The 12,889-nt window shown below is 43.4% G+C and overlaps 1 protein-coding gene across 1 annotated transcript in view; it reads left to right on the top strand.

Annotated features, from left to right (window-relative positions):
• Positions 1–5,858: 5,858 nt before the first annotated feature.
• LOC130109259 (bile acid-CoA:amino acid N-acyltransferase-like) overlaps positions 5,859–12,889 on the top strand; it is a 42,647-nt gene continuing 35,616 nt past the window's right edge. Inside the window, exons 1-3 of the mRNA XM_056276061.1 lie at positions 5,859–5,931; positions 6,148–6,353; positions 6,658–6,757. Of these exons, the coding sequence (XP_056132036.1) occupies positions 5,921–5,931; positions 6,148–6,353; positions 6,658–6,757 (317 nt within the window). The 5' untranslated portion in view covers positions 5,859–5,920. The remainder of the gene's footprint in view (positions 5,932–6,147; positions 6,354–6,657; positions 6,758–12,889) is intronic.

Genomic DNA, 12,889 nt, shown 5'->3' with positions numbered 1-12,889 from the left:
AATGCCTTGGGGTCCCCAAGGAGGAGCTAGAGAGTATTGATGGGGAGAGGGACATCTGGAGTGCCTTACTTAGCAACCCGACGCTGGAGAAGCGGCTGATGATGAGATGAGATTCTGTCAAGATAAATACCCAATGGCGTAGCGGTCTAAGCATCGGCTTGGTGTCGATGCAGTTGCCCACTGGGGACTGGGGTTCGCGCCCCGGTCTCGTCAGATCCGACTATGGCCGGACTCAATGAAGCAGCAATCATTGGCAACGCTGTCTTCGGGAGGGGGGCGGAGTCGGCTTGTGTTCGTCATGTGAATGCGTCTCTGTGTGTGTCGGAAAAACAGTGGTTCGGCTTGGATTCGCCTTGTCACGAAAGTGGGGAGGCGCTTTCCTTCGAGACTGCCGGCCGGAGAGACGCAGTTGGCGAACGCATGCAATACGAGGGTGGGTGTTTGAATTAAAATAGGGATCAATTGGGAGAAAAAAGGGAAAAATCAGAAATAAATAAAAAAAAAAAAAAAAGATAAATACCCAATTGAGACATTAATGCATTGCATATGTTAGTATCTCAGTTAAGAAACAACTGACAACAAAATTCACATTTTAAGAACTTAAATATTATTTTTCAAACAATCTAAAATTGTCGCTGTCCAACGCCTGTAAATACTGCAATGCCTCAGTGGTAGTCATGGTGAGTCTGAAATGGCGGCTGTACCCAGACATGTTGGAAATAATCAAAAATCAAGTTTAGCCTATTACTGTGCACTGGAGAACTCTAGTGTGTTTCTAGGACAGAGCAATGAACTTCACGAAGGAAATGACGCAACCAACACACGTCATAGTGACATGACTCGCGCAAATTACGTGCGGTCATTTTGACCGGTCAAGGTCGTTTTGGATAGAGCTTATCGTAACTTTTTTTTTCAATTCATCTAAAACTGATTTTAATGCAAACATATACGATTTTAGGCGCATTTAGGGAGCGGCAGGCCTGTATCTTGTTTTTTCACAAAGTTATTAAACTTTGAAAATCCAAAACTGTCAAAATGACCCCTTTGGTTGTTCTAGTGTGGTGCAAACAAGATTTTTAAAAAATCACAGGGCATATATATATATATATACATACACAAATAAACAAAATATAAGTAAACACATTTGCAGTATAATCAACATACAAGTAATGTATGCATAAGTGTAAAAATAAGTGTAATATCTATTACACTAGATAAATAGCCAGTCTGTGTATTGCACTAACCCGAGTCAGCATATTTTATTGCACATGCCAAAATGTACAGGTGTTATTGCACAACTTCAGGATATTATTGCAACCTTAGCGTTGGTTAACAGAGTAGAAACTGTTCAAAAGTCTGGAAGTGTGGGTCCTGAAAGACCTATAGGTCTTGAAAGACCCACTGGTCTTTTTGGATCTGAAACATACAGTAACAAATCATCTGAATACAGGGACACTGGATGCTCAGTTCCCTCCTCCGTGACGCCTGGGAGGAGTCTGTTGGCCTTGATTGCTATGGACAAAGGCTCATGCTATGGACAAGGCTAATTCCTTGTTGTCACGCTGAAGCTTATTCACATTCTCCTCTACGCGTTCCAGTCTGTCACTGTGATCCGACAGGCAGACTTCCATTTCGGTAATGTGTGGTTCATAGGCTTCAAGCTTTTTGTGCATCTCATCCAGTGAAAGATTTATAGGTGAGAGTGAAGCTTGAATGTCGGACATGATGGCTGCCCGGATTTTCTCCAGTTCAGATTTTAGCGGAGATAGAAAGCATGTCCTCATCTAACGTCCCCGCCATTGGTGTTCTGTTGTCAGCGTTAGCTAGCTTGGTAGACTCCGGAGCGGACTTCACTTTTTACGACATCGTTTTTTGCTTGCCCAACATTGGTGAATCAACTAATTGTTTTAAATCAATGAAGTTGAACAACTTTACAATGTTGTTAAATGTAGCATCTGCTTGCAAAAATATATGGAATAATGCTCAGAGCCTCTCTCCATGTGTCTGCCCTAGTCGGTCGCCTTACCGGAAATCCAGAGTTGGTTTTAGTAGTTGGTCTATCTAATCATCCCACGTGAGAAAAGTGTTAGTTGAAATCACCCGTGATCTAGGTACACGCTCTGATTTACATAGGAAGTGTTACATGAGTCAATCATTAGTTTTGATTTTTTTTTTCCTTTAATTTTTTCTTGTTGTTTTGTTTGAGTCTTCCCTTGTTATTTGGGAAAAGTACCCGCTGGTTGAATTCATTGGCTATTCAGTTGAACTGAAAATAGAGTTGGTTGACAGGCCCATCTACTTGTGTTCATTTGCTACGTTCACTTTTGTTTCTTTGTTTGCAACATTATTTTGTGTTTGTGATAATGCACACGGACAATATTTGCAAAGTCTTGCTACCTCATATCACCTTTTGTGCCATGATCATCACATTGCTGATTGTAACTGATGAGTATTAGTCGATTTTTAATTGATTGTTCTAATAAATTGTTTTCATTGAAGTAAGTCGTGTCCTGCCTGTTTTGTGACAGTACTCACTGAAGCCATCCTCTTCCAATTAAAGTACTCCAATTGGTGCAACGTTGATTATTTCATCAACTTACTGGTTGATAAAATGTATGAGGGAGATTCAGTGAGGCTGATTTGATTATAACATCACTTTTAGTAGTTTAATTATAAAATATTAAACACCAAAATTAATGGTTATATTTATGAAACTGATTTGATAACCCTGTTGCACCCAAATCTTATTATTTTACACACTCCCTAAGGTCTTGTGTACAAGTCCCAAGGCAGCAGGGTTATTGTTACATACTCTTCATAATACTTGTTTTGCACTATATATTCCAAGGAACATTTTGTTTCATTATAGCACATTTATCTGTGTTCTTCTGTTGTATGTGTAGGCAGTGCGCCAATGTCCGACTTTACAAAATGCACTTTTGTCTACGGGATTCAATAATTTCTTGCCATATCAATTTTACAGTTGATTTGGAATTTGTTTTGGTGTGCTCAAAGATAACAGTAAACATAACCACACAATGCATACAAGGAGTGTCCACAAAAACATACTGTTAAAATTATAATTGGATTCTATGTCCCACCTCTCCTCTATTCATTATACACCAATGGCTATTTCACACTGACCCTGTAAAAATGACTAAATTTGCTGATGATACAACACTGGTGGGACTAATTTCCTGTAATGATGAGACAGCTTATAGAAAGGAGGTCTCTCGTCGGCTGGTGTAGCAATAGCAATCTGGAACTGAACGTCAACAAAACTAAAGAATTGTGGTTGGTAGACTTCCGTAAAAATCAGGGAGAGCTACTACCGCTGGCCCTTAACAACCAGGTGGTAGAGAGAGTGGTAATTTCAAATTCCTTGGGACTACAATCTCTTCCTCCCTGAAATGGGAAGACTGCTTTACCACCATCCAGAAGAAAGCTCACTATTCTTTCTTAGGCAGCTTAGGAAATTTGGAGTGTCAAGGGTTGCAATGTCACAGTTCTACAGAGCTGTTATAGAAAGTGTGCTCACTTCAGAATCACCTCTGGTTTATGCTTAGGCAGCTGTTGTCCTGCTCTCTTTGATCAGCTGGTGCACTGTTTGGGCGTCTTCCTCGCTTTGACAAATGCCCAGTTAGGATAACCACACTTAACCAGGGCCTGTTTAATATGGGATGTCTCTCCTTCCCCGGCTGCTGTCGGTGGGGACATTGTCAGCTCAGTGGTACAGCGTCCTGATGACTCCTAGTTTGTACTCCAGTGGATGATGACATTCAAACCTTAACTACTGATCAGTATGTGTTGGCTTACGGTAAACATCAACAATCAAATGTCCCCCATCACCAATTGCATTTTCACAGTCTAAGAAGGCTAAGCTATAATTTGCCCCTTGTGTGTAGTGTAACGACTGAAGACAGCTTCAGGTGCAGACACACTTGGTCAGTGGTAAGGGTGGTCCTATTTCTAAGGGTGGGGTCATCTTGTAATTTCATATGGACTTCCTCCATGCTTCAGCAGCTTCATCAGGCCAAAGAAGAAGCCTATAGGAGTGGCGATGGGATCCGGTATAACAAAGCCAGAAATAACACTCATAAAGGAGATCAGAGTGTCAAAAAAGTGCTACTCTTAAAAAGTTGAAAAACAGGTTTTCTGCCAATGACCCATCATCAGTCTGGAGTGGTTTGAAAGACATTACAAACTACCGGAGACCATCCCCCCACACTGCAGGGAACCATCAACTGGCTGATGTCCTAAATGGGTTTTACTGTAGGTTTGAAAAGCAAACTTTCACACCCCTCACCCTCTCCAGCCACAATACACAACGAACTGCACCTGTTGCCAGCCCCTCTCCACTCCCCACCAACCCTCCACCCGCACTCAGGATCTTTATTGAAGATGTGCGCCAGCTCTTCCAGAGACAAGACCAGGAGGGCACCGGGCCCGGATGGCATGTCACCCTCCTCTCTTAAAGTCTGTGCTGACCAGCTGACCCCCATTTTCACACTGATCTTCAACAGATCACTGGAGCTGTGTGAAGTCCCTGCCTGCTGCAAGAGCTCCACTATCATCCCAGTCCCCAACAAACCCCAGATCAGAGGATTCAATCATTACAGGCCCATTGCCCTAACGTCTGTGGTCATGAAATCCTTCGAGAGAGTGGTGTTCGCTCACCTGAAGGAAATCACAGGCCCCCTGTTTGACCCCCAGCAGTTTGCCTATCGAGCAAACAGGTCAGTGGATGATGCAGTCAACATGGGATTGCACTCCATCTTCCAACACCTCGACTCCCCAGGGACATGTGCAAGGGTTCTGTTTGTGGACTTCAGCTCAGCATTCAACACCAGCATCCCAGAAACCCCCCATTCAAACTCACCCAGCTCACTGTACCAGCCCCTATCTGCCAGTGGATTAAAAACTTCCTGACAGACAGGAGGCAGCTGGTGAGGCTGGGGAAAATCACATTCAGCACCCAGACAATCAGAACTGCCCCCCCCCCCAGGGATGTGTGCTCTCCCCTCGACTCTTCTCCCTCTGCACAAATGACTGTACCTCAAGAGAACCGTCTGTTAAACTCCTGAAGTTTGCAGACGACACAGCCATCATTGGCCTTATCCAGGATGGTGACAAGTCTGCATATAGACGGGAGGTTGATCAGCTGGCCCTCTGGTGTGGCCATAACAACCTGGAGCTGAACACACTCAAAACAGTGGAGATGACAGCGGACTTCAGGAGAAGTCTCCAAACACCCCCCCCCCTCACCATACTCAACAGCACGGTGTCTACGGTGAAAACCTACAGATGGTGTCCAGTGACAAATGTGCCGGTGGATACATAGACACCAGTCAATTTGCATATAGGGTTCCACAGCCCTCTAGACTACGTATGAGAGCTGTACATGACCGGATCCAAAACGTCACCGCGCTACCGCTCATGTTTAAAACCCTAAAATGAAAACTTTATTTCCACGTACCTGTGTGTTATTGTTGTCTGGAACAGATTTTGAGTTGTGAAGTCAAAATACTCACCGAATTGTGATATTAATCGACGTTTATCGGTCAGTTATCATGTCGGCGGATATGAGCGGTAGCGGTAGCGCGGTGACGTCAGGAAGACAGTAGCCAATAGCTTTGAATTCATAAAACCACACCTATTTTCGGTTACGATTCAAACTCCCAATGTTAAAAAAATGTGCTCAGAAAGGGCATGTAAAATGGCATGATGTTACACACGCTTGTACAGCAGGTGGCGGTGTGGACGTTAAAGTCATTTGCGATCCGCCAGTAAATAGAAGAAGAAGAAGAACAGCTGGTTTATATAGCGGGCTGCAACCGTATCGCAGAGCAGGCGAAGCCGCACGACAGAGCAGCTCTGCTAGTGTGGGAGCACGTCGCGCAATTTAAAATAGCACATCTTTATGGAGCCAATGTAAGAGCCCAAAGTTTTATACTCGTGACTTTGTCTCGTCAACCTGTTGCTTTACCTTTTTTTTCGAACTCAACATTCCGCGGTTCCGGTTGGAGACTTTTGCTTAGGAAGAAAAGTTCCGTAGCTGTAACTCCAGTTAGCATACCCGTAAAAAAAAAAAACTGCAACTGGTTTAAAAACGAAGTCCTTGAATATTGTGTTGGTGTTTCTTCATAGGTCATCGTCGTCCGTGGCTAGGACACTCTCTCCAGTTCTCTCCGTTCTCCCCACACGGGCACTGGTGGATGAGAGGTTCAGGGTGGTGGTGGCGAATCTGCCTCCATGGTTCCCAGTAACTCTGCATTCCCTTCACCAGTCTGAGGACAAGGACTACTGGGAGGCCTACGCTCACTATGTCAGTAATGACAGAGGCGCAGTGACCGGTGGGTTTCAAACTGGTTTACTAAGTGGCACTGAAAACGTTATAACCCCCTCATAGGACTATGATACTCAGCCAGAAAGTGTTGATGCTTTGACAGCATCAGACTAAAGTCTTTACAGCGTATTTGAAGGTTGTGATATGATGACATCAATGCAAGATTTTATATAAGAACATTTAAGTTAGTATTTGTGGTGCAAAACCACTTAATAGAAATTATTTGCAGTTACATGATTCAGTCAATCTTGTGGCCACATGATTACAAAATATTTACAAGTTGAAATATGTTATTTACTTACTTTTTTTAGTTTCAGACGATGCCAGTGTTGGGGGAACATATACAGGAAAAGAAGCCATGGGTTTGCTGTGGAGTATGCGCCCTGTCCCAGGCAGTCGAAAAGATCAAAGGTAATGTCTAACGCATGAATTGTCACGTGTCATTTCTTTCTAACGCAGTGTACAATTTCTGTCCGCAAAACTTTGTAGGATTATAATTCCTAACCTATTTTCGTATTGTACACAGTATTACGCTGAAAACCATTGTTATTCAAAACCAATTCATTCATTCATTTTCTAAGCCACTTATCATAATTAGGGTTATGGGGTAACACCCTGGACAGGTCACCAGTCCATCACGGGGATGACACACAGACACATTCAAGTCAAGTCAAGTAGTTTTTATTTGTCCCCAGAGGGGCAATTGTTGTGTAGCAGCAGCAACATTTAAATGCGTAAACACGCCACAAATAATAAATAAAATACAAATAAATGCAACATGTAGTAAGGAGAAGAAAACCAACAAAAGCAATGCAACAATAAACCGTGTTAACAGGGTTTATCAAGGTGGAGCTGGTGTTACCTCTTACTGTTGGAGTTTAGCAGTGAAATGGCAGAAGGAATAAAAGAGTGTTTGTATCTATTGGTTTTGACTACTGGGTATTTGAAGTAATACCAGAAGGCAAGGTGTAAAACTCTAGGTGCAGGGGGTGGTGCTGTCAGACAGGATGGATTCTGCATTCCTTAACATCTGCTTGTTATGGTAAATTAGACTATTCTGTTGGGTACCTGTGTTACTACTGCAGACCTTGAGCACCTTTGTTAGTGCATTTTTCAGTTTAAGATTGAGAGACCCATACCAACCGATAAAAGAAAAAGTAATGGCCAACTCAATAAAAGATCTGTAGAACAAAGTCATCAGGTACCCGTCGACACTGAACTTGGCCACCTTCCTCAGACAAATAAGGCGCTGCTGGCTTTTTTTGCATCGCAAATTTGTATTACAATCAAAGTTCAGCTTTTTACTAATTATAGGGCCCAAGTACTTGGATGACTCAAGAATTTCAACCTCCTGACCATTAATCTTAGTGTTGACTGGGTTGGAGAGATTATGTCTAAAGTCAATACACATCTTTGGTCTTAGTCACATTTAATTCCAAAAAGGCTTCCTGACACCATTTGGAGAAATAGTCTATGACAGGACCATGGGATATTTCATTCTCCTTCAGCAGGCTCACTATCACCATGTCATCTGCAAATTTCACAGTGTGATGATTTTTGAACTCACTGATGCAGTCATTGGTGTACAGGATATATAGCAGAGGAGAGAGCACACAGCCCTGAGGGGAGTCAGTTGATGTGGAAATCAAGCCAGAACTTGACAGAACAAACTTTCATGAACAGAACAAGCAGATTAATGCACACATTCACGCCTAGGAGCAATTTAGTATCTCCGATTCACCTGACTTTGAGCCAGAGCTCGTAGGAGAAACCCACCCAGACATGGGGAGAACATGTAAACTCCACACAGGAAGGAGCCTAGCTTGCTGGCTGGGAATTAAATCTAGAACCTTGCTGTGACAGCGCTAACCACTGTGGCACCGTGCCACCCAAAACCATAAAACCAATTCAGTTGGTTTTATGTATACATTCATGTTAATGCTTTATCATTGTAATATGAAGAGGGAACTACTAATACCCTTTTTCCGATTAACATACTGAGGCTGTAATGAGGCTATTTCATGCTGTACCACGCTAAATGAGTACTATTCACCTGGGTGCAGATCCTTTGGGGGGGGGGGGGTTCAAAAGGGATGTGTCCCCTCCAACTTGTGAAAAACCTGAAGTTGTCCCCCCCAATAAATTACTTCTAAATAAATTATGTAGTTGAAAATATGTATTTAATAGAAGCCAAATCCTTTTTTTTTTTTTAAATAATTCGTACATAAACACAACACTTTTTTAAGGTTTTGTGTATGTCACCCGGGAGTCCACCCTATTTATCCTTCTCAGTGGTCCGAACCATTACATAACTAAACTAAGTGGGAATTTGGGAAATGAAGTTAACGGTTTACTTCATCCTGATACCTTTGCTTGCTATTGGACTACGTGTCTCAGATTCCATCTCTGTAGCACATCAGAGTTGCATTTTCAGTGAGTGAGTCTCGTGGCTGGTGTGACTGCTAGGATAGGCTAGTCCTGTGACAGATGGAAGTAATTTGGTTCAAACAAAGATAAAGTCTACCCTTGTGCTTGGCTTGTGTGTCCTCAGTGGCTGGGTTTACCCATCAACAGAATAAAACATTGAAAATGTGACCAGACTGTGTTTACCACCTCAAGTAAATTAACTTATCCCCAGCCAGATCCGTATTTAAGATGGCTTGCTATGTTACATTGATCATACCTGTAAAACTTCGAATGATAGCCTGGACGTGTATTTGTTTGAACAGAGAAAATAAAGATGGACATCAGGACATTTTTGTTGGCTGAAAATGCAACTGTGTGAGTGGGAAGACCCCTGTAATATTACAAATACTAGTTGATAAAGTCCTCATAGAAAATGAGTGAAGGGCTAATACAAATGTTCAATAATTGTGCCATTAGTCAACAGTAAGGCAATCTGTGGAGGGCAGCAGCGACACACTGAGGCACAGAGATGGGGAGTCTCAGGTAAGGTTTCACAGTTGTAGTAAGACACTTGTATAAGAGGCCCTGTCATTCTGAGTAAACAAGTTGCAGAAAAAGGGAAAATGGACAAGGATGCCTACTAAAAAAAATGCTTGACGGTTTTTGTTTAGATGGACAACGTTACCTTTTAAGTGAAGTTGATAGTATCACTGTGCAGTTTGAGTGTTGTTTTGGGTACCTAAGAGTAAGACATGTAGCTTATTTCTTTCATAGGAGACAGAATATTCACATTCGGGGTGAATGGCAGAAGCAGGGGCTTTGGAGGTCAGGGAGAGAGGAAGGGAAGAACCTCAGACCTCGGGTTCCAGCACAGACTGCTCGGAGAAACCAGAGGCTACAGATGCAAGACGTAGCTGCAGCACAGGGTCAGGGGAGGGAGCTATGACAGAAATTCTGAGTTCAGATGTCAGTGACAACACAAAGCCATTTTAACAACACCCTAAATACATTGAGATACAAACTCTGGCAAACAAGTTTTTTATCGTTACAAGAAAGATTGTTTTGAGATTTTCCATGGTTGTATTACAGTTGATCTGTGAAAGGGGTCTCGTGTGTTTATTGCAGGAAAACATTTTCTGGCAACAGGTCATCTTTTTTTTTCCTTTTTCTAATTTATTTCTGATTTTTCCCATTTTCTCTCAAGTTAGTGGCCAATCGATTCCTATTTTAATTCAAACACCCACCCTCGTACTGCATGCGTTCGCCAACTGCATCTCTCCGGCCGGCAGTCTCGAAGGAGACGCCTCCTCACTTTCGTAACAAGGCGACTCCAGGCCGAACCACTGCTTTTTCCGACACACACAGAGACGCGTTCCTGTGACGAACACAAGCCGACTCCGCCCCCCTCCCGAAGACAGCACTGCCAATTATTGCTGCTTCATCGAGTCCAGCCATAGTCTGATCTGACGAGACCGGGGCGCGACCCCCGGTCCCCAGTGGGCAACTGCATCGACACAAAGCCGATGCTTAGACCACTACACCACCGCGGACCCCGGCAACAGGTCATCTTTTGTCAAAAGAACTGATGTTGCTTTTATAAGTGTAGGCTTCAGAAACTGGAAAAAAGCCTTAGAAAAATTCTCAGCTCATGAAAAAAACCCTCTCGTCACCCTGTAACAGTGAGTACACATCAATCGAACGCTTTCAGAGCCCAGTTATCCAGGTCATGCGGAAAGCAACAGGAGGAGGCAAAGCATTGCTTAGTGAAAAGAACCAGCTCAGTACAGTACCTTGCAAGACAGGGCCAAGCCTTAAGAGGCCACACTGGTGAATCTGGGACTTTGTACCAGCTATTGAAGGATAGATCGAAGGATGAAGCAGTGCTGAAAAAGTGGCTGACACAGCGTACGACTAATTACTCCATATAATGTTAAATACTGGCATTCAATGATATTTTAACTCACTGCAGCAGTCCAGGATATGTAGGAGAGGAGAAAGGGACACAGCCCTGGGCGGAGCCGGTTTATGTGGAAGTCAAGCCAGAACTTGACAGAACAAACGCGTTCAAGGCAAGTCAAGTCAATTTTATTTGTATAGCCCAATATCACAAATTACAAATTTGCCTCAGTGGGCTTATTCATGAACAGTACAAACACATTCATGGACACATTCACACCTAGGGGCAATTTAGTATCTCTGATTCACCTGACATTCTCCTCTAATATACTGGTCCCTAATCCTGTTCTTTATCACTGCCAATGGAAATCTTAGCACCTTCAACTCTGCCTCCTGTCTTTTAGCCAATGCCACCATCTCCAAACCATACAACATAGCTGGCTCCATTACCATCTTGTAAACCTTCCCTTTCAGTCTTGCAGGTACCCTTCACTTGCAAATAACTGCTGACACTCTTCTCCACCCTGCTTGCACTCTCTTCTTCACCTCTCTTCTGCACTCCCTGTTACTTTGGACAGTTGACCCCAAGTATTTAAAATCATCCACCTTCACCACCTATACTCCTTCCATCCTCAACATTCCACTATCCTCCCTCTCATTCACGCATATGTATTCCATCTTGCTCCAACTGACTTTCATTCCTCTTCTCTCCAGTACATACCTCTGCCTTTCCAGGCTCTCCACAACCTGCTCACTACAGATCACAATGTCATCCGCGAACATCATAGTCTACAGAGACTCCTGCCTGATCTCATCCTTCAACCTGTCTATCAACATTGCAAACAAGAAAGGGCTCAGAGCCAATCCTTGATGTAATCCCATCTCCACCTTGAACCCATCCGTCATTCCTACTGCACACATCACCACTGTCACACTGCCCTCTTACAGATCCTGCACCACTCTTACATACTTCTCTGCCACTCCTGACTTCCTCATAGAATACCACACCTCCTCTCTCAGCACCCTGTCATATGCTTTCTCTAAATCCACAAAGACACAATGTAAGTTCTTCTGACCTTCTCTATACTTCTCCATCAACACTCAAAGCAAACATCACATCTGTAGTGCTCTCTTGTGGCATGAAACCATACTGCTGCTCGCTAATCATCACGTCTGCTCTTAACATAGCTTCCACTACTCTTTCCCATATCTTCATGCTGTGGCTGATCAACGTTATGCCTCTGTAGTTACTACAGCTCTGCACAGTACCCTTATTCTTGAAAATCGGCACCAGTATGCTTCTTCTCCACTCCTCAGGCATCCTCCCACATTCCAAGATTGTGTTAAACAAACTAGTTAAAAACTCCACTGCCATCTCTCCTAAATACCTCCATGCTTCCACAGGTATATCATCTGGACCAACCGCCTTTCCACTCTTCATCCTCTTCATAGCTGCACTCACTTCCTCCCTGCTAATCCGCCGCACTTCCTGCTTCATTATCTCCACATCATTCAACCTTCTCTCTCTCTCATTTCATACATCAGTCCCTCAAAATATTCCTTCCAACTTTTCAACACACTCTCCTCATTTGTCAGCATATTTCCATCTCTATTCTTCATCGCCCTAACCTGCTGCACATCATTCCCAGCTTGGTCCCTCTGCCTAGCCAATCATACAGTCCTTTTCTCCTTCATTTGTGTTCAACCTGTCATACAACTCTAAATACACCTTTTTCTTTGCCTTCACCACCTCTCTCTTCACCTTACACTGCATCTCTTTGTGCTCCTGTTTACTTTCTTCATCTCTGACTATCCCACTTCTTCTTTGCCAACCTGTTCCTCTGGATACTTTGCTGTACTTCCTCATACCACCACCAGTTCTCATTGTCTTCCTTCCTCTGTCCACATGACACACCAAGTACCTTCCTAGTTGTCTCCCTCACTGTTTCTGCAGTGGTTGCCCAGTCATCTGCCAACTCTTCACTACCACACCTTGCCTGTCTTAACTCCTCCCTGAACTCCACACAACAGTTTTCCTTCTTCAACTTCCACTATTTAATCCTTGGCTCTGCCTTCACTCTCTTCCCCTTCTTGATCTCCAAAGTCATCCTACAGACCACCATTCGATTCTTCCTAGCTACGTTCTCCCCTGTCATCACCTTGCAGTCTCCAATCCCTTTCAGATTGTGCTTCCTGCATGAGATGTAGTCACCCTGTGTTCCTCCCTCTTCTTGAAATATG

This window comes from Lampris incognitus, chromosome 3, assembly GCF_029633865.1.
Source record: "Lampris incognitus isolate fLamInc1 chromosome 3, fLamInc1.hap2, whole genome shotgun sequence".
NCBI classification, from domain to species: domain Eukaryota; kingdom Metazoa; phylum Chordata; class Actinopteri; order Lampriformes; family Lampridae; genus Lampris; species Lampris incognitus.
The sequence above is the reverse complement of the archived record's forward strand: the minus strand, read 5'-3'. Positions and strand labels throughout refer to the sequence as shown.